Source organism: Numenius arquata, chromosome 2, assembly GCF_964106895.1.
Source record: "Numenius arquata chromosome 2, bNumArq3.hap1.1, whole genome shotgun sequence".
NCBI lineage: Eukaryota > Metazoa > Chordata > Aves > Charadriiformes > Scolopacidae > Numenius > Numenius arquata.
Genome location: NC_133577.1, coordinates 105,490,755 through 105,512,637, shown reverse-complemented (window position 1 = coordinate 105,512,637; position 21,883 = coordinate 105,490,755). Strand labels below are relative to the sequence as shown.

The window sequence follows — 21,883 nt, the reverse complement described above, 5'->3', positions numbered from 1 at the left end:
GCTTTTATTTATAAGCATATTAAGGCCACTGCTTTGTTCCTCATTCCTCTTCTGAACACATAGTGTCCTCCAATTAAATTTTGCAACTAATGGCTGGAAAAGGTGCTTTCTTCATAAAACTGCACAAGGTCTCTCCATGTACCTGAAGGGTCCAGACAGCTGACTGCAAGAGTAAAACTTAGACTCTAAAGTTGACAAAAGTCTGACAGACTGAGGTGCTGAAATACAAGGGCAATAAAAAATGAAATATCTGACATCTTTTCAGATAATGCCTTGCTCTCTGCAGCTGATTGCAAGGAGCGTAAAAAGCTGATGCTGATCTCAGCAGTATTGCCTAAATCCTCAGCAGCAAACGCGGGTCAGGGATAAGCTGACAGTTAACTTTTCTTCTGTGCCATGCTCCCAAAGTTACACTGACTGTTGCTAACAAGCCAGATTTCAAGAGCATGAACATTGTAAACAATTCAATCACTCCCACTAAAAAGTATTACAGCCCTTTTTCTTTTTTATTTGCTTTGCACTCTCGCCTGTGTGATGAAACCCTCTGTATCACATGTGGATTTGCCAAACTCCTTAATGACAAACACTTCAAAATAATTTTTTTTTCATGCTGTTGTAAATGAGCTCTTTAAAATCGTAGGCTCGATTCGCACACACAGTGAAAACAATCCTCAAAAGCAGAAGAGCTTGTCTTTTTCAAAAAAGGGGATGGTAATCCACATTCCATTTTCCCTCACCTCGGAAAAGCAGAGAAGCACAGCACTGAGCACCCCGTTGCCTCTCCTAGGACCAGCTGAAAAGCTGCTGTCACATCATTTAACCAAAAATGTCATGATGTTTTTATTTGACAGTAAATTACTCATACAGAGTGTCTACTTCCCCTGTCTTCCAAACACAGGGAAGAAATTAGATAAACCCAAGAGAGCAAGCAGAGACACAGTTAACCTCCCAAATGGGAAAGGAGGAAGCTTTCAGATTAAGTCCCACACTTATAAGCATTTTCTGATACTTGAGACTTGCAACAAAGAAGGAAAATGGCACCAATTCATTGCTGAGTCTGTATTAGTTAAGTCATCTGTACCGTGGAAAAAGCCATTTGCCTTCTAGGTTGTAGCCCTTTTCCTACCATAACTCTTATCTGCCTTTCCTCTGGGCATTGCGTACACCTGTGCAACCTATTAAGCACGATCAGAACCAATAGGTGGCATCTGACAACCATAATGTATAGGGTTTATCTCAACATGGAAACAGGACTGTAAGAATGTGGCCCCTAATCTTGGGGAATTTGAAAACAAAAATGTTGCTAAAACCTCAACATAACATTAGAAGAAAACCTTCATGTTCATAAAATCTAATATTCCATGATTCTTATTTTCCATGAAAGAGGCAGCTGCCCGTGACACAAGCAGTACGTAAGCCTGAATGTGGTGTCAGAGGGTGCTCCTTCTCAGCTGGCTTCATGTTGGCCTGAGAATTGCAATAACTGGAAAATATTGAGGAAAGATTTTTCTAAGTTGAATATAGATATTTCCTATTATAATACCACCAGTCTTATATCTGGGGCAGGCCACAGATGTTTTTCACTTTTTTTCTGGCCTCCAAAATGTTTACTAGTCATCTTAACACATTTTGGTAGAAAAATGGCCTTACAGAGATTTCATAGATTTGGCAAAGCATTAAAATACGAAAAGATTACAGGACATTTTGCTGTAACAGCTTCCTCCACCTTTTTTTTTCTCTCAGGATCACCCAGCAGAGCCAAACATAAAACCTCACCTTCGCTAAATCACTGCATGGGGAGCCCAGACTGTGCTGTATGGAAGTTTATCTTTTTCTTTTTTTTTTAATCTCTGACAAAGGTGCCTTTTTATTAGGTAATAAGGAAACATGGTTTATAGCACCGCATCACCTTTCCTCAGCACTTTTTTTTCTAAGACTCTATATAAATATATGACAATCATTTGACCTTAACTGCACTCTGCTGTAACCACTTCACCAGAGACAAGTAACATTGATTTTACCTCCTCTGCAACTTTCCATATTTCTTCATCATTCCACTGCCCATAAGGATCCAAATTCATCCGAAAAGTTCCAGAAAATATGAACACTTTCTACAAGAAAAAAGATGTACAGACACAGGTAGATAGATACCCTGAAACATTGTGTAAAGCACTGCAAATTGTAAAGCATACAGAGAAAAGAATAACCTTCTGCAATTACCAGACAGAGGTTATTAAAGTTTTTTTAAAACATTGTTCCAAAAAAAGTTATTTTAAAAATCCTTATGTTCAGTTTTTTGCAATTGTCTTGATGAAAACTTAGCCAAACTTGTCTGAAAAACAGTAAAAAACCAAATTTCAGCAGTTTTCAGAATAAAAGATTTCCATTTTGGAATAAGCCTTTTTAAAACTATTTTTGATTCTTTATTATGTGAAACATACTCAAACAAAAAAAGATCACTAAGCCAGAGTGTGTGTTTCCACAATTTTGTTTTGAGAGAAACAAACTGTTGGATATTTGCCAATATTCAGGGACACTGTCCTAAGTTGGTTTTCATCAATGATTTTCTCTTTTTCTAATCCATTGTAGTCAAATATACATCAGCATCATTCTGTTACCTGGCATTTTACCATCTCCTGGTCCTATCACAAAAGAGGGCTTTTTTCAGTCTCTCTCTCACTGTCACATCAATGAGATGTAACACAGCACAACCTGATTCGCAACTGTAGCAGCAACAACCCTCTTGCTGCAGCTTCCCCGAGTCATGCTACAGCCCATGCCCTCTCCCTGCTCTGGCCTCCCTTCCATCACACAAGATGAAGAGGATGCACATTCCCTGGCACTGTGAGTCCATCCTTCTCACACTAAATTTTACTACTCAGTTCTGCTCTTCTCATCAGTTCGGGCAAGCAGATTTAAGTGAACATCCCTTAGATACACGTTTTGAGGCTTCAAAAACAATGACTCAGAAAAAATTAAGTATTTGTTTAATCTCTTTTTACATGGGGTGGGTGTGTGAGATTCTGGTGGAAATGAGGTTCTTCCACGGACACTGAAGTTGCACAACATCTCTTAACGAGATAAAACCGAGCTGTTGCTTTCTGTGCTGCAAGGTACACCTCCTGCTTGTCGCAGGGAGAACTTGCTCTCAAAGAATGCAAGTGCCTTGTTGAGAAATATTACCATTTGCTTGCTCTTTCCTTGTACATACGGAACAAATACCAAGAGGAAAGATTTGAGACAATTATTTTCTCCTCTTTTGTCTTTCTAAAGGAAATATTTATCTAGACAAAACGTGTTGAAATGCCAGCGATTTACAGCCACATAATTTCTTGGAGTCTTGGTAGTCAAATGCTCCTGAAAGCAGTGAAGGACTAGCTGTACCAGCAGAAAAATGACTGAGAGAATATATTTAGCAAGTACTTTCCCAGAGTGTGGCCAGTCTACCACAATTTCCATCTGACCTAACCCGGGAACTTGGCATTCTTTCATCAGATTTCAAAGTGATTTATACACACATTTACATGAATCATTTAATCATCATTAATTAAAAGTTGAACGTGGCAGAGGAAAATAAATTACATTAATTAATTTGCTTATTAAGAGATGAAAACCATTGCCAATAACTTCTTTGGTGTAAGAGAGAAGGAAGTATCCGATTGAAGAGAGCAGAGGAGCAAAGCAGCTGCGTGGTGGTGCCCTGCAGTCAGTGGGGTGGATTTAAGGGTGATGGTATCTTCATTGTGCTGCTGGCAACACACCCACCAAGCTACAGTGCACACAGCTAAAAGTCGCTTTTGGTGGAGACTATGGGAAAGAGTAGCCTCTTTCCTTTATAATCATGATTGCTGATAACAATGAATGCTTGGGTGAAGTGCAGTGCAGTGCAGTCCTTTTCCCATGCCCTGCGCTGGTTAGGTGGCATGAGCGGGGTGACATATTTGCAGCAGGATTAGATTCTTACAAGTGGTGGGTGCGGTGGAAATAATAACGCTGTGGAAAGAGTGTCAGACGTGGGTTTGTTCACACTTTGAGCACCATACATTTAACTAATGGAATAGGTATTTTCATTTCTCAGTGGTAAAGAATAGTTAACTAAACAAACCAGTTTTAAAGAAGACAGAGCTGAATAACATTCCAGCTGAAGTGCAGCAGGCAGAGAAATAAAGGGTGGTACTTTCTTCAGAAACTGCTGTTATTCCTAATAACCGGGCTTTCAAGAAGTAGGGCACTAAAAGCAAGCTATTCCTAGCGGTACTTTCTTTTTTTTTCCCATAAGGTAAATATTTCATTGTCCCAAATTCTGGTACTTCTCTCTTCGTTTCAATACCACCTTCCTCCCAGCTCATTAGAAACTACATAGGGTTCACTTGAGTAAATATCATGCGAGTCACATGGGAAGTTTAAAGTCCACATAAAAAGAAACAGGAAAAAAAACCCAAAAAATTCCTAAAAGCTAGAAGTCTAATGTGAAAAAACCCAAAAATTAATCCCATGGATTTATGTGTTGTTTATAAATGTAGAAGAAGTAGAAATTAGGAGAGCATTGGAAGGAGAATGGATGGCTGGGGAGACTGGCAGCAAATCTGGAACCGTTTCCTTCTCAGTCACTAGTTCACCCAGGATAATAATTGGTGTGATCATACAACAAATACTTTCTCAGACCTGACATCCACCCACAAGCAAAACACTCGGGAATATAAATATGGTCATGTTTATGTTCTGACCGCCCCAAATACTGTAAATCAACCCCTCTGAAAGGCATTAATCCCCCTCAGTGGCTGGAGCCTCTGCATATTGGTTACAGTGTGGGATACAGCCAGCTTGTGGTGATAAGTTTCCTCAGTGATTTAAGTGTTTTGTGGAGAACCAAGACCCTGAAGTAACTTAGCAAATGCATACAGAAGAGTAAAGGACCAGTTGACAAGAGGCTGCTAAGGAGTGAGAGGCTGTGAGTAGCTGCTGCTTCGAGGACAGACAACCCATCTGTAGCTCCTCAGCCAGACCCAGGGACCCTTGTTCCCATATGCCCCAGGGCTGGAGAGAAAATGCAACATCATCTGGAACCATACACCACCTCCACACACCGAGAAGTTAGACTAACAACAATATGACCAACATGTAGCTTCCTCCGCTCTGTATATATCCATGGCAATAATATCAACATGAAAGAAAATCAAGTTGCTATGTGAATGCTTTAGTATTAGGTGCAGAGTTAGAGGGTTTGTCTTTGTAAGTGTCCTTTTACATTGAGGTTGAAACATTTACAGACAAGAATAAGCGCATGGGAGCAATGAAGACCTTCTGCAAGTCTTTTTGGGACCAGTTCTGTAACGTTCTCCCCTGAAAATGCTAAAACCTCTGCCTCCCACAGAGCTCACTGGGAAACACAAGTGCTGTGCTCCTGGAAACACTGAACCCATGATGCAGAAAACCACCTATATACTGCCCAAAATGAGCATGTGGCATTGCTAATTAATTAAGAACCCAGTCTCTGTGGGACCCTCTGTGGGACCACCCCTGGGGTGTGGCAGAGCTCAGCAGGCCGCACCGTGCAGGAGCACCCTGGCCCGTAGCACGCTGCAAAACAGACACCTCCACGACCTCCGAAAGTCTCAGAAGGGTACGAGAAGCAAAACAGTGCTGGAGACAGGTGGAGAGATAGACAGATGTAATGAGCAAAGTGAGACAGCTACTGAAAAATTGGAACTACAAAGATAACAGTTGGGAAATTTCAGTTCTTAAGTAAAATAATGGAGCAAAAGTGATTTGATTATTTTTTTGTCAGCTGGAAGTCCCACAAACTGTAGTAATCTCGTTCTCCGTGTGCTAAGCTTGATTTTAACTCTATATGGAGTATTTACACACAGAAAACGGTGTGAGATCCTCCAGGATGCAGTGGAATAACACTCAAGAAGACACCAGACGTCATCCCCTTCCTTTGACTTAGCAGCACCTTATGGGTCTCAGGTTTCTCTTCATTTATTTTACTCAAAAATGGCCTGCAGGTCTGCTCTATTCAAAGTCAAATTTCTGAAGGCATTTTCTCAGTTTGACTCCGTTAAATACTTCAAGAATCTGCATGAGGAGCTCTATGCAAAAGAGCTTCGGTGTGTTGAAACCAGATGCAGCTGGATGCCCCCATCCTGGAAATGTGTCATGAGGAAACTCTTGCAGAAGAAGCATCAGAAAGGACTGCCCAGAAAGAAGGGATGATGGGCTGTGATTATTCTTCGAATGGCCTGTTATGGCTGGAGTAATTGTTTTGCATGAGAATGACAAACATCCTGTAGGAGCACTGCTGTGGTCAGGCTGTACTTCAGCAGCGCTGGGTGTGAGGAGCTACAGGAAGGAACTTCCTTATGGGTGCTCCAGGAAATGTGTTTTATATGATTTAGCCCTTCACGCCATTGCAATGCACTGACAGCTGGATTTCAAATACTGAAAGAAACAGGTTTTTGCCCTTGCTCCAGCTCAGCGTGATCCCTGACCACCCCACAGGCCGTTCCAGCATCACCTGCGGGGAGCAGTGTGTTAGGACGCTGTGTGTGCTATGCAGGAGGGCATCAATGAGGTTCTCACACAGGAAAAACACTTCTTTTCTTCTAAATTGGGAAATTTAGGGTTAAGGAAGAGAAGGAGAGAGTTGAAAAGTTTTCACGAGGAAGCACATCTCAAGTAGAGATCTGTTCTCCTTTTCTTAGTGAAGCCTCTCCTGGAGATGGAGAATCTCCATGTGTTGCCATAGGCCAGCCTCCCAGGAAAGGCAAGGCAACTTCTTTTTTTTTCCCCATTCTGAAGCGTGGGTGAATGGCAAAGAACAAAAGGCTCCCTTTGTTCTGCTGGGAAAGGCAGGGTGGTATACGCAATTTCTCTTTCCTGCTGGGAAAGTGCTGGTGAAAACTTCATTTCACTCTGAATGCAGGAACTTTCGAGGCATAATGTACAGTTCTTTGGCAAGGCTTTGGGACAGGAGCTGCAAGCTGAAGCACGCCAACAGGCTGGCAACTCCCGTGACCTTCCAGAGAATGGAGGGCTGGGATTTTTTGGCATTGATCCATGTATTAGGGACTTCCAAACTGAACTAAATGTATAATTTTAACAATGAACTAACAATGCACCTCACTAGCAGAAGGGCAAGTTACATTGCCTGTGTAATAAATGTCTCTCACATTTTGGTGATGGCTGCAGAATGATGTTTTCTATACCATTAGTGACTCTGTGATAAGTACTCAGCAATGAGAATTATTAATCATATTTTTCACTGGGACAAGGAGGCTACTTGTTACATTGGGGTTTCTCCTCAGCTCATGTGTTCCCAAGTACAGCTGGAGATGGAAAGCAGAAACCTTGCTGGGAAACCACAGCCCAAAGGAAGAAAGGGCTGACAGCAAAAGGATGACTATGAGAGACAGGAAAGCCCCTTTCAATACAGAAAGTTATACTTGGGTGTATAGCTACGTCAGGAAAATTTCCCAGTGGAGACATACTGGTAAAAGCATCCTTCATCCTATACAGCCATCCTTTGGAGGACAACTATATAATGTGCCTGTCCTCCAAACTAAATAGATGCAGCTACATTTGCAGTTCACTGCACAGCTGCCTTGATCTGAAGGGGTGAGTTTTTCTTGTGCTTGCAATCAACAATCATGCTGTAGAACTGAACAAGCAATAGTAAAGAAGTAAAAGTTTACAGGGACACATAGACGTGAAAATGTTGAAGAGAGGACAGACAGGGTGACGACAGGTCAGCTATCAAAGGGCAGCTTGCCAAGCAGGCCTCAGCTCAGCGGGCAGCGTGTGACCAACCAGGCTGTCAGTACAGCTCAGGCAAGGAACAAGTCTCACCAGTGGACTCACCGCTGCTCTCTTGGTTCTATTTTGTTTGGTATGTAACTTGGCAGTGAAGAAAGGGTCTGTTCTGGCAAGGTCAAGGTGCTAAAAAATTGCTGTCTTTAACGACATTTCAGAGTATGACTGCGAAAATGCACAGAGAGGAAAGAGTTGTGGCTTCTTTGCATGCCTACATTAAATAAATGCCACTCACGCTACTGTGGGATAACATTTTTGAAAGGGAAGCTATCACAACACAAAACTGGTCATTAAGTAGAAAAATTAAATTTTGAGTCCCTCTTGTGTTTGCAAAATCAAAGGCATTGTGTTTCCAGCATGAGCATTTCAGCGCCTTTTAACAGCTACCAAAGCCAAGACAGTGCCATCAGGAACCGCTCGGTCAGAGTTAAATCCCACCTCAATGACACTGAAATAAATTGGGAGTGACTATAGCAACTGAGTGGCAGTTGTGTTAGTGACTTCACTACAATTAGTTTGGTTTGTTGTATTGTGGTAGAAAGCAGAACTTAGCCTACATACCCACCAGAGGGTGAAAGTGAAGACAGATCTCTGCTCTGCTATGATGGTTATGGAAAAGAAAACCACTATTTTGACAATATAACCTGACAGCATATTTTTCAGTTAAATCAGCTGGCCGCTGCAGAGCCTCTCCAACTGTTTTAAAGTGCCTCATGCAGTCAGTCCACAACCACCCCTCATGTAGTCAGTGCATTATACCCCACATATGTTCACTGCAGCTCACCAGCTTTTGGAGACAGTAACCACCTTTCTAAGACAGTAGACTACCTGGGAACAAAGCAATATTCACAGAAAGCAGCTAGCAACTCCTTTACGGTGGGGATGGGATGAATAGTACAGTAAGGGTTTGATAGATGGCAGTCAAAAGGAGATCCTTGGTCACCAATCCAGGGTGGGACAACCAGGGCGACCAAGGATCAAATCACACTTATCAGTCTCTGGGGCTAGTAGCCTTCCCTCAAGGATGGCTAAAGGCAGGACAGACTGCATGTCCCCTCACAGTGTGGCAGGCTGACCTGCAACTGGTGTCCCTCTGCCTCCTGATACCACAAGTGACTCATTGGTAAGATTGCCGCCAATTGTTAATTGAATTATTCTGCCACACTCACAAGATTTCTGAAGGAATGAACATTGTTATGGAAAAGACTGTTTATGTGTAGTGGCTGAAGAAGCACCCAGTGTGTACTTTTCAAAGAGAAGGCCAATATGTGTTACTCCTGTATTAGTGTTGTTGGAAAGGACTGACAGATTTCAACAACAAAATTACAAAACATGGCATTAAAATTATGCAGCTCATTCCATCACTTTTCATTCCTACCTTTACAGTGAGTGACCACTTTTTAGTGTTACTGCATGCAGCCAATAATGTCCATTTTTGAGACGGAAAATCCAGAGCTGTGACTAATGCAGGACACTGATCCAGGGGTGGGGACATTGGCAAGGAATTCAGAAGCCCTTTTCAGTTTAATTGTTTGCTCCTCCTTAGACTATTTTTCTTGTTCCAGTTATTTAAGAGCATTAGAGTGCCTAAACCCAAGTGAGGAGCTGCTTCCTTTTACATCTCTGAAATGGTTTTATTTCCCACATGCCGGGACTGCTGCAAGCATAAATAACACGAAGTGCTCCCTTATACATGCACCATGATATGGTAATGAGAGGTGACAGCTAAAAAAGTGATGAGTCCAAGCTGGGGATCAGCTAGTGGTCTAGTAAAATATGAGAAAAGAAGTAATTCTGACACTGGCCTGTCAGGGAAAACAGGCAAAGTATAGTATTCACATGTTAACCATAACATGTGATGTGAGGCTTTAGAAAACAGTAGCACCGCTGAGAGCACCATTGATTGTATTTTTTTCTTCAGGTGTCACTATTTTATTTTGAATCAACAGGCAAACTATGTTTCAGAAGTGCAGGGATAAGCAGCCTATGAACACTTCTGTTTGACTGTGCTGTACCTTCCTGTTTCTAGAAGAGTTCTTGTGAGTGGCAGGCACCCTCAAAAAGTAGAGTTTGCTGAATCATTGCATCCATCCATCCATCCATCCATCCATCCATTCATATACCCCACTAGTCTTTTCACAAAATCTTTTCCTTTTGTTTCTGTTTCTCAGCATAAAATAACTAACTTCCAGTTAAAGGTAAACATGTGTATATGGATATAGAATCAGTGAAAATAAAGGCACACAAGTATACAATAATCTCATTACCTGAGGAATCACTCCAAATGCCTTTCTCCATTGCTGCACGCTAACCGTGTTCCAGGAGACTCCATCAATCTGGATATCCCCTTCTGTATTCAGCAGTCTTAAAAATGCAAAAAGTAAAGTGCTTTTTCCTGAACCAGTTCTTCCTAAAAGGCCCACCTGCAATGCAAATCATAAAAACAAACACTTAATACTGCTCACATAGAAACCACAGACCAAGGCAGAAACACTTAGAGATCACAGCAGTGGAGAACAATCCAAATGGATCTCATCGGGATAGTAATATGTCATGCATTTGGAAATTATAAAAGCAAGGGCTGAATGAAACACCGTGCCAGACTCTACTTTGTTTTGTTAGAATTAGCTAAGAAAAAGATGTTAGCTTATCCTCAGCTGAAGAACAGAAGTTTGCTTATATATTATCTTGTACTGATTAGCCCAGCTCTTTGTGCCTTTCCCCTTTCTTTTGCTACAAAGCCCTCTTCAGCAAAACCCCATCCAGCATACAAAACCCAAGTCAGGAGAGCACTTGAATCACACTACTGAGCTACTCCATTTCCATGTAATGCAAAACAGAGGGCCTAATTCTGATCAGACCATGAATTTGTGGTGGGGTACCTTGGGCCTGAGGCAGCGGTCACAGCACACACCATGCCACTGCCCTCCCCCAAGCAGCAATGCAAATCCTCAACCCGCTCAGCTGGTGCTGTCTTTCCTTACCTAAGAGGTGGGAAGAAACATAATATGTGGATTTTTTTAAAATGTTGTGTTTCTCTTGTGGGATTGCACTGACTGGTCACTGGAATAAGCAATATCTGCAGTAAGCCCCAGCAAATGCTGAGATACTGCCTTTTCTAACAGCTAATGCTGTCCTGTCTGAGCATGGGCTGCTTTTCTAGGGACAATATACGTGTGTAGGTGAAGAAGGGGATTCTTCCTGCTGCCTGGCATGCTTTCCTTAACAGTGCCTCAAGCCTCCAAACCAGATGAACAAAGCCCTGCCCTGTGTTGCCCCCCGCCTCTGCCCTTTCCTGCTTGTTTTACATGTGCTCCTCTATGGGGCAGAGACGAATCCTCTCCAGTTTAAGGAGCATGCTCCAATTCTGGAAACACTGCCTCTGAGTCCAGGGCTCATCACCAAAATTGGATTGAGTTCCTAAATCATGGCCATTGAAAAAAGGATCTTTGTTTTAATTGTTCTGCCCCCTCTCTACACAGTACAAAAGTATCTTTTATTTTCCATACTCTATTGCTTCAAGGGATTTTCCGGGAAGTAAATCCACCAGACCGCAGCAGCACCCACACCTCCACGCTCCAGGAATCACAGGTGCCTCTACCCCAAAGGCAGAGGACTTTTGGGATGGTGCTACAGAAGTCAGACCCCAGGTTTCAAAATTTCAGTGTCCTCAAACTTAGTAGATGAAACATTCAGTTCATGTAAACCAAGACAGATCTACCAAACCTGGCAGATACTGGTGCTATCCAAACTAGGAGTGAAGAGCTGCCTTGTGGCAAAGCCAGGGAGCTGTCACTGAACCATTTTTCTCCTCTATGTGGCAGACTAAAAATCTCCTCTTTGTCCACATAGCTCCAGCTCAGGAAATCGTGGAGCCTTTCCTCTCACCCCACTAAGGATGATGCTTCAGCATGAACCTAAAGCAAAATGTTTAAACCTCTGCCTAACTCTGTCCTGAACTACTCTTTCTTGAACGCAGTCCCAAACACACATGAAGATTAATTAGAGGTTTTTCAATCTCCTAAAGAATAGAGCTGTTTATGGTTTGTTATATAATAATTTGGGGTGGCGTAGAGCCCTCATGGAATGGGTGAGATGGCACCTCCACCCTCTGGCCACCGGAGCCAGCAGCGCGTTACCCTTGGCACAGCAGCCGGTATTCTTCCCTGCCCTGCCCCACCTGGGTCAGGCTGCCCCCAGCACCTGCACTCACCAGCAAGCCTCCCCTCCCCAGAAGGAGAAGACGGACGGCTTCAGGCATGGGAATACGACCCGAGGAACTGCTGCATACGTATTTTATCAGTATAGTCTGCTCCTCATGGCCAGCAAAACATCCCCACTGTGTTCACTGAGGTGTAAATAGCCTCAAGATTTCTCGGGTAACTAAGGCAGACTTTCCTTGCCTTTTTGTTTGTTTGTAGTCAATAATCCTACAGACTACTGATGAACAATCCTAACAGATGAGCTCTTTTTAGGAAGAGACAAAAGACATTTCTGTTCTTCAGGTGCTTTAGATGATTACTTTGTTTTGTGACAATTTCACGTCTCCATTTACAAAACCTTATGGAACTCAACCTACTCTTTACTTAATGAATAGGTTTATAATGACACCTCTACAGTTAAGCTTAACAGAAGTCAGATCAAACACAACAAAACAGTGTCTCACCCTCTGCCCCGAACTTATTGAAAAAGAAATGTTTTCTAACACAGCAGCTCCTCCTTCGCTGTATTTGGCTGTAAGGTCCTTCACAGTCATTTGGCCCCCGGATGGCCAGCTCTTCTCTTCCTTTGCATGCCTGTTTTCAATTATGAGGGCATTTGAAAGCTCGTTATTCTTCTGTGGCTTAATGGTTTTCATCTCTTCGGTTGGCATGTCAATGAATTTAAATATGCGTCCGACAGACCGCATCTAAGAACCAAAACAAACAGAATTCTAATTGTAATTAATACTTAGCTACCAAAACAAATGAAACCAAATTATTCCTAATTCCTAGCCAGAACAGTGAGTCTCTTTTCTGTGTAAGTTATACTATGATAAAATTTTCAAAGGTAGGACAACTCTTGTATAGAGCTCTAAATTCTATTGTTCTTTACTACTGACATCGGTCAAACGTGATTCCACTTGCTTCACTTTTAAATGGAAACAATAGCTCTTTCCACCTTTTAAAACGTATTTTGAGAACTGTAGATGACCTGTGTTTATGAAAATAAAGTATGATCATGAAAGCAATCTTGGAGTCCTCAACTCCTTCTTCCTGTAGGGGGTTGCCCAACCCGAAAACTGAAGTTCCTTGAATAACGATTGATCTCCAAAGATCAGCAGAATGTGTGGAATTTAAAGATGTAAAGCAGTAGCACCAAGTAAAGAGGAACAATCATCAGACTTTAACATCTGAATATTTAAGAGAAATGATCTATACCTTTTAACAAAAAATTAGTAGGAAGTTCCATGCTAACTAATTTTATATATGCAATTATATATATTAGGTGAAATAATCAATTCCTGTAGTTCATGAACTTCAAATGGAAGTTTCTAGTAGCAGTCTTGGTGAATTTTTCAAAGGAGCATGGGACTAGAAGGGATTCTTTTGACTTTTTAAAAAAATATATATAAATGGGTCAGGGGTGAATTAACAAAGAGGAAATTTACCTCCTTCATTAGAACTTCACTGCTCAGGTGGTCAGAAAACTTATTTTTAACTTATTTTTAAGTCTCTGTACCAATTTGTTCCTGTGCATTTGTTAATTTTAAATTCTAAATAATTATTTTTCCTAGCTGCTTTCCCCATTAATTTATGGAGGGCCGTCTTAGACCCAGTCAGCCTTTGTTCTCCAGGACTAAAGAAAATCCAGTTTTAAGCCTCTTTCTTAACATATGTTCTCCCTCTCCAAACATCCCAGTTCAATTTAATCTTTCCTGTCTGACCAGACTGCACACAGCATTTTGGATATTTCACAAGGACGTTGTACAAAGGCATACTTTCCTATCTATATTAGGAATATCTTGATTTGCACATCCCAGGATCATACGCTCTTTCTTCACAGTCGCATCTTATAGTCACCCTCTCATCAAGCAGTGATGAGCCAAGCTTTCCTCCATCTTAGCCATTTCTAACTGAGGAGATCCTTATTTACAACAAAGGTTATTCTTAGCAGTCCCTAAATTTAAGCCTACACTTTGGCTACTGAAATCTATTCTATATCTGCCATTTGAGATCACCTAATATCTTTCAACCCCAGCATCCTTCATGCTAACATTGCCTTTCAGCTTTGTACCTTTGGCAGATTTCTTCAACACAACTTTTTTCTTTGTTGAGAGCATTAAAAAAAGATTAAAACGAGCTCAGTCACAAATCTAATCTTTGTTGAGTAGCCTCCCTACAGCTTAATACTTACAGCTTAATGCCATTTCCTTTCTGTCCAACTCATTAACTAGTTTGCAGTTCTTGTAATAATCCTGATCTCCATTTATATAATTTCTGAAACAGAGCCACAGCCAGTGCTTTCCTGAAGACAAATGAGATCTACTACATTACTTTTGTCTGGAAAATAAATTATCGAACTGAGTTATCAGGTTAGTCTGATACAACCCTAATTTCACCAAACCCGAGTGCATTCATCCTGTAAGCACTTTGTCTTTAATTAATTCTTCAAAATAGTTTCTAAAGACTGCTGCCATCAGACTAACAAACTGATGGTGGCATCCATTGATGGTGGCATCAACGACTTCTTATTTCTCCTCCTTTACCAAAAGTGATGGTTGTTATTCTATCACGTGCCACCACCTCTGCCAGCTTGGTGGATTACTTGAAGCGGCCATTACGAGATCGCGAGCTCCTCAGCCAGTTCTTCCTGCACCCTAGGATGAGATGTGCAGTCACACCTCATCTGCGCCCGTGGGGCAACATTGCTCCAGCCCTATCACGTTTAACTGAAATGTCCAGCTGCAGACCCCAACCACACTTAATTGAAGAACTCCGATTTTAGATGGCCTGACTCACAGGTGGTGTGTGTGTCCCTCCATGAACTGTACAGGAAGTTTAGGGAGACCAGGATTCTAACTCAGGCGCTTCAGTTACATGCCCACAGCTAGGCTGGTTTTTGCATATAATTTCCACCTCAGATATTGTAAACCCGACTTTTACTTTCTGCTCCACTTCCAACTCCCCAGATTAAATAATGGCCTTTTACTGAAAACTGAGATCAAGTATTTATTCAGAATTTGGGCCATGTGCAAGTCTAATTCTTCTTTCTTCTCTATCTGCTTCTTGACCTCCAACACACAGCTTGTTTTGGTTAACTAATCCATTCAGTAGATCCTGTCATTTCTAATATACTTTCAGAGAATGTTGTTTGTGCTGGTAGTCCTAGAGTCTCCAAAATTTCCTGTTGTTTTTCTCCTGCTATTCAGGAAACAAATTTCAGCCCCTTACTTGAAAAAGATGTGACTTTACATTACGTTCAGTTTCCTAAGTGCCTTAGTCCAAATAACATAATTAACAGATTCCTCATTTTACCAAAATTTGTCCTTGTAAACAACAACTGTAAGATAGTATCAATTCTTACTGGTCAGAAATTATTTAGCAAAATAAATTAATAGACACCTGCATAGCTACCGCATCCAGGAATATCTTGGCCTTACTAATGGTCTGAAGTTGGGGCAGGGGAGGTTTAGGTTAGATATTAGGAAGAATTACTTTACTGAGAGAGTGGTCAGGCACTGGAACAGCCTGCCCAGGGAGGTGGTGGAGTCGCCATCCCTGGAGGTATTTAAGGAACGTGTAGACGTGGCACTTCAGGGCATGCTCTAGTGCCCGAGATTGTTGGTTTGTGTCTGTTTGTGGGTGGGGTGGGGTGTGGTTGTGGGTGTTTGTTTTGGTTTGGTTTTGGTGATGTGTGGTGGTTTGTTTTTTTTTTGGTTGGTTGTTTTTTTTTGTTGGTTGGACTCGATGATCTCAAAGGTCCCTTCCAACCAAGTAGATTCTGTGATTCTGTGATTAGCGTTTGTTCTCTAATCTGCATTCCCTGGCATTATGAAAAACCCTTTGTACATCTTTTACCTTGTTTACCTGCTTTTGTATTCCTTCTGCAAAGGGATTCTACTTGATGTATTACCATTCCTTCCTGCTCTTCGATCCAGATTGAAATATTGTTAGGTGAATTTTCCATGTGGAAGCAAATTTATATATAATGCAAGGAAATACTGGGATCACAGCTTAGATCTCAGCATCTTGAAACACAATTTTAACAGAAGCTTTGAAACGCATGCTAACACCCAAGCCACTGATTACAATTTCCATCTCAACCACTGTGCAAGAAGGAAAGGCATGGTCATCATCATGTTGATATATTAGTATCATCTCATTTTGGTGATAAACAGGAAGCCTATGGATCAGACTGTTTTTTCCTGTCTGTCTATAGTAAATCCCTACAATGAGCACCATGCATTTATTTTAATTGGTGTTTGATAGTACATTTGTTTTCAGAAATCTTATCTTTATAGAAATATCACCACTTCAGAAATGAAGGTCTTTCTTGGCTTCATCAAGAGCCGTGAACATTTGTACAGGCAGGGATTCCCTATAATTGCCCAAGAGAACCTACCATGACGCACTATCTAAAGCCTGCTGCGAAGTCAGCTGGACAAAGAGCCTTCCCTTGTAACCAAAAATTTCATCTCTATGTCCCAGCTCCTCTGATAGATTTATCAGTCACATCACATATGCAGATATTTTAGACAGCTTAATACTTTAAATCAATTCAGAAGGATGCTTTCCTGCTGTTGTAATTTGCATTATGATTTATATCTGGGCAAAATGCAGCAGAAACGTCAGTAACATTTTACAAAGATATCCATTCTTCCTTTCACGGGTAGAAATCTTCTGTCATTCATAATGACAGGTATAGTGTAGGTGACAGCAAGTTTCTTATCCATTTTTCCCATCAGCAATGTGCCTGCTATATTCACATTCTCTAACTAATGCTTTAGAATAAAGGAGTATATTTACTACTTCCATCTAAAAATGTCTAGAGCATAATACACTATTTTTAGCTTGCCTAATTGTATTTTACTGAGATTTTAATAACATTGCAAATTCTTTAATTTACTTTCTCATTAATATCACTTAAGCTATTCTTAATGTTGAAGAAGAATTCATAATATAATTATGTAATGTATATTTCCAGAAAGTGGAAGAAGTAATTATCTTACAAGCAAGCTAATATAACTAATTTCATCAGGCCCTATGCTCTCTTCTGCTAGAAATAGAGCAGTCACTCTTTCCAGACCAGACACGCATGTTATTCAATGACCATGTTGCAAGATTCCACTTCCTCAAAAACATTCTGTCTGGAAAGCGCAGTGTGGAACTGAGAGATGCTGTGAGAGGTTGGTTCAGTGGCTCCTGTTGTAAAAAGAAACCCTGTGCATGAAGTCACTGCAAAAACTGGGTCAATGCAGGCAGACCATATAGTTTTACTGAGGTTTCACATCTTCTGCTGTTACATTTTGGGTGCACTTATAGGATATATACTCCTCTTCCAAACTGCAAAAATGAAATATTTAGTTCATGTCAAACTTGTTCTGATTTTTTTTTTTTTGCTCCTTCTCACACTTCTTTGCAGGCAGAAAAGGAAATGTTCTAACAGGTTTTTTTGTGATTTTGTTCCCTTCCAGATGACCAACACCTCACTTTGAGAATTGTCATTCTGATGCACATTTTACAGTCAAGTATTTAGTCTACCTAAGCTTTGAAATTAACAGTGTTCTCAGGTTTTCTGCAGACAGTAGTAAAAAGCATATTAAGATCATGTCCTAGTTAAAAAAAACAACCACCAATTAAACAGGTTAAGGGAGAAATAGCATGCAAAAATAAAAGCATAAAAGACAGCTATAAAAGCACCATTATTTTTCACAGTCCTAGTTTTTTCTTTGGTCCTCTTCTCTACTTAAATTCTTCAGCATCCCTGATGTACAGGGTGGGGCACTGTGAGGTTTAGCAAGTGTGGTTTTAATGTCTCTTTGGGGGATTCTTTTTATATCTCCTTACATAAGTAATCTTGGCAACAGCAAAAGCATGGCATTTTCTCTTTCCCTGATAAAAGAAACTGTCCTTCCCAGTTATAGCACTGCTACAGCAGGATACACACCAGTGAAGGTGGAGGTTATAACGCATTAAAACAGTCCACTGGGACTAGCCAATGCTTATCTGTGAAAGCAGCACTTACTGGAAAACTTATTTTCTATTTCCTTATGAAGGAAAAAAATCAAAAATACTACAAGATTGCCTGGAGGGATAAGAAAAAGACTGAAAACCAGCTAAAGGGATATTAGCAGAAATGATCAAAGTGAAAAGATAAATCTAGCCTAACTGGTAGCTTTAAATGAAACAATAGATAGCTGTCAGAGTGACCACATATGTGGTTTTGTTTTGGTTTTTTTTTTTTTTTTTTTAAAAAGCAGAGCAGATAAAGTATCAGGGCTGTAAGAGAACAAAATGCCAAAACCATTATGGGATATTAAAAGACAATGGGGATTTTTCAGTTAAAGCTAAACCAGTTCAACAGAAATTGCTTCACAGAGAATATCTGTGTATGTAAAAACAAACTCCAACCTAGGAACTCAGATTTCTTCAATATATATGCCAGTGGCACAAAAAGCTCAAAGAGGAGATTGTGTGAAATAAAGTCAAATTTTCCACCTACCCATGTGTTTGGCCAGTATTTATTCTGGTACATTTTTTTCCTTCTTCATGCGATCCTGCTTGCCTACTCTCCTGCCTTCCTGTCCTCTGGTTTGCATTTATTTCACTGAAGCCTTGTACCTTGCATGTCTTGTAAAACAACTCAGTGCAAGCTTAATGTTATGTACTAATTACAGCAGCTATGCCTTTGGACATGGTTTCAACCACTTGCAGAAAACTCCAGCTTATCTGATAACCAAAGACCGCTACCTACAAATGTGCTATTGCCTCAGGCATGCTTGTGTGCAGGCTGGTAAGCGCAGATGTCACTGCTGCTCAAGGATGGGCAAGAGTGATGTCATCCACAGCGGCACGTGCATAGCTGTAACTGGAGACACATGGAGACGTGTCAATTCTAGTCAATCTGGTCCTGTGGGGAGCCTCAAAGTACTTCTTGAGAGAAAAATAGAGTATAAACAAATAGACGTCTAAGTCGGGCACACATGCAAGCCTTTGCAGGACATTTGTAATCAAATAATTGTAAAAGATTTTAAAGAGGGAAGAGCTAAATGTAGAGAATACACAGAGTGGGAAATTATACACCTGCATGACCCAGTGAAGCAGTTTTATTATTTTGAAACCATGAAGCTACTCCTATTTGCTTGTGCACAGGACCAGCTTTTGAATGTCAGGAAAAACATCCTGCTGGCAATATCTATTAGTTTGCCATCTGCAATACCTAAAAATCCATCCCAGGGGTGGGTAGATATCCACTGCTGGAAGAAGTCCAGAGGATCCACCTAAAGGATGCACCTTATAAGGCTATCGTTAATATAAAATAACTGGTGCTCCAGTACAGCAGTTTGTCTTAATACAGAGAAAAGTACTCACAAACATCTAAAGCAACTTGAGACTTTCTTTTCAGGGGAAAGGGAGTTACTTCCTTATTGCTACTAATAGACGACATTTTAACATCAATGTATTTTAAAAAAAGGGGAAGTTCTTTATTAAAATACTAGTGTGTCCAGCACCCTTTAAATCTCACCACAAGACTTTCTGTTGCTCTTGTGAAACACCTTCAGTTTGTATTGAGCTGTATAATAAGTGCACGTGATTCTTACACAGATTGTTGTACTTAAAGTGATCACATTATACCTTACAGGGCTAAACTGGAGTTTACAAATGGGAGCTGATTAACATTGTTGTCACTGTCATGCCCTACCAATGGCATGTTTTACTTCAGTCACACAACTGCTCTTCAGCCTGTCTTGCAGTTATGGCAAAGAAGCCCCTTCACAAAGTGCTTGCCCTTCAAGACAAGCTGTTCTAACAAGCAAAGAAAGAGTCAGCATAAAACAATTGGTGGATAAGGAAAAAATGTGTCCCTGAATGGCAGTCAGCTTTCTGGACTATCACCAGTCACACGCGTAAACAAGAGATTAGATGTTGTAAGTGGTTAATTCCCAGTTTTGGGGCTCTTAAGGATTTCCTTCAGGATGAGGGTGGTTGAATCACTTATTTAAAAAAAATATGTCAAACTGGCAAATATCCCTTTGCTGTCACCGTCTGCCCCAATTATATGTTTTTTTTAAATGACAACTTTTTCTGCTAATGAGGATTTAATGGTCTCCAAGATTTGCTGTGAAAGCTGTCTGTTTTCCAATACTGAAATGGTTGGCTCAAGAAGCTAATTTAGGTTCAGAGAGGGTATGACTGGATGTGGGAGGTTGTTTTCCTCAGAATTTTTTTTTTTGGTTTATAAGACTACTGTACTTTGTTACAAGAATTCTGTCTAAAATGAATCCTAGAATGCCTGAAGTGTAAAGAGAGAAGTAACTGTTACATTTAAAAATAACACCTAAAACATTCGTACATTTAAACTAAGGTATGATGAAAACTGCATGAACAAACATTCTTTTATGAGTTTCCTGTCTGCTTCTCATATCTCAACAAATAGGTGTTGATGAGTTAACCTTGTGAAATATTGTTTTAAAGCCAATCCTAACCGATTAACTATGCAAATTAAAGGGGTAAACATGTACAACTCCAAAGCCTTATGTCAGAGGGTATTTTACATAAAACCAGAAGAAGACCCCTAAGGAAGTCTGGGGCAGATTTTTAAATCACTATTGATTTTGTGTGGAAGGAGCTCAAAAACACCCACCATGATCTGCTGTGCAAAGCCCATAAGTAGAGTGACTAAGGTATATTATATACCTCAGTAAGGTATAACAACTCCAAAACTTTTGAAGTTTTCCCATCGCTGCCGCTTCTGCAATGTGAATCCTCAAATGCAAACATTTGCTGTTGCCTCTTCTAGTCCAGGAAAATTTTTGATCATAGAAAAACTCAGTTTGTGCTGTGCCAAAGCTGCTAGGTTGCTATGAAAGGTATGAGGGGAACATTTCCCACACAACTGCCTGATATCCAACCTGAAAATAACACACTGAACATCTATAATCAACAAAATAAGGCAATTCCTCAAAAGAAAGCACAGCACAGTGCATTTCATGCTTACCAAACTATCCACGTCTATACTTGAGTTTACTGCCCACTGCAAGGTTCCCATGATGTTCATAGCTAAAGTAAGAATAATGCCAACACTAGCTGGTCCATCACCTACGGAGAGAAAAATATTCAATTTATAGGCAAATAAAAAGCCAATAGAAATCATAAAATTAGCATGTATATCTTAGAATACATATTCATATTCTCTCCCTTTTTATTTCATGGAGAAAACAGGGATTTTTTAATTACACAAAGGACCAAGAGCTTAATCATCAGTTAAACACCTGGCTTTGGCACTGAATTCACTAGAAACCCTGATCTTGCTTTGGCAGAAGAAAAAGTAAAATCTTGGTACTTAAACTGTGGACAGAATCAGGCCTCTGCAATCTTGATTTCAATTTCCTTTTTCCAACACATAAGAATCTGTGAAATTACTCTTATCTGACTAAAACACCACAGCTGAGAATTTTAAAATTCAAAATAGTTGTGCTGGTTTACATTTTAATTTCTTGGACAAACAGAGGACATGTTGTCCTTACTGTTCCACAAAGATGCAGATATAAATTCCTTTGTTTTAATTGTTTGCTGTAATAAGCATGGGATTTTCAAGTCAAAATCAAAAAACATACATAACAAAAGCATAGCGAAATAAAAACTGTATTTGAAGTAATCTGTACCTAAACCTGCTGAGTTTTTCCACAGAATTGAATTAGTCCAACATCTTGGGGACATTCACCTCCTATCTCTGCTTGTTGGAGACTTGCTAGGCCTGGTCAGACACAGGCAGCATTTCAAGTACAAGTAAGATAGTAACATATAGAGTGATTCTAGTTTGTGTACTGAATTTATTAGAAGCAGTGAGCCATTTTTAAGGAGACTTT

At 40.4% G+C, this 21,883-nt stretch overlaps 1 protein-coding gene across 1 annotated transcript in view; it reads right to left on the bottom strand.

Moving 5' to 3' along the window:
• Positions 1–21,883, bottom strand: part of CFTR (CF transmembrane conductance regulator) — an 89,985-nt gene that overhangs the window by 4,536 nt on the left and 63,566 nt on the right. The window contains exons 21-24 of the mRNA XM_074168020.1: positions 21,013–21,113; positions 12,479–12,721; positions 10,080–10,235; positions 2,022–2,111 (exon numbers count right to left, since the gene is read on the bottom strand). Coding sequence (XP_074024121.1) covers positions 2,022–2,111; positions 10,080–10,235; positions 12,479–12,721; positions 21,013–21,113 — 590 coding nt within the window. The remainder of the gene's footprint in view (positions 1–2,021; positions 2,112–10,079; positions 10,236–12,478; positions 12,722–21,012; positions 21,114–21,883) is intronic.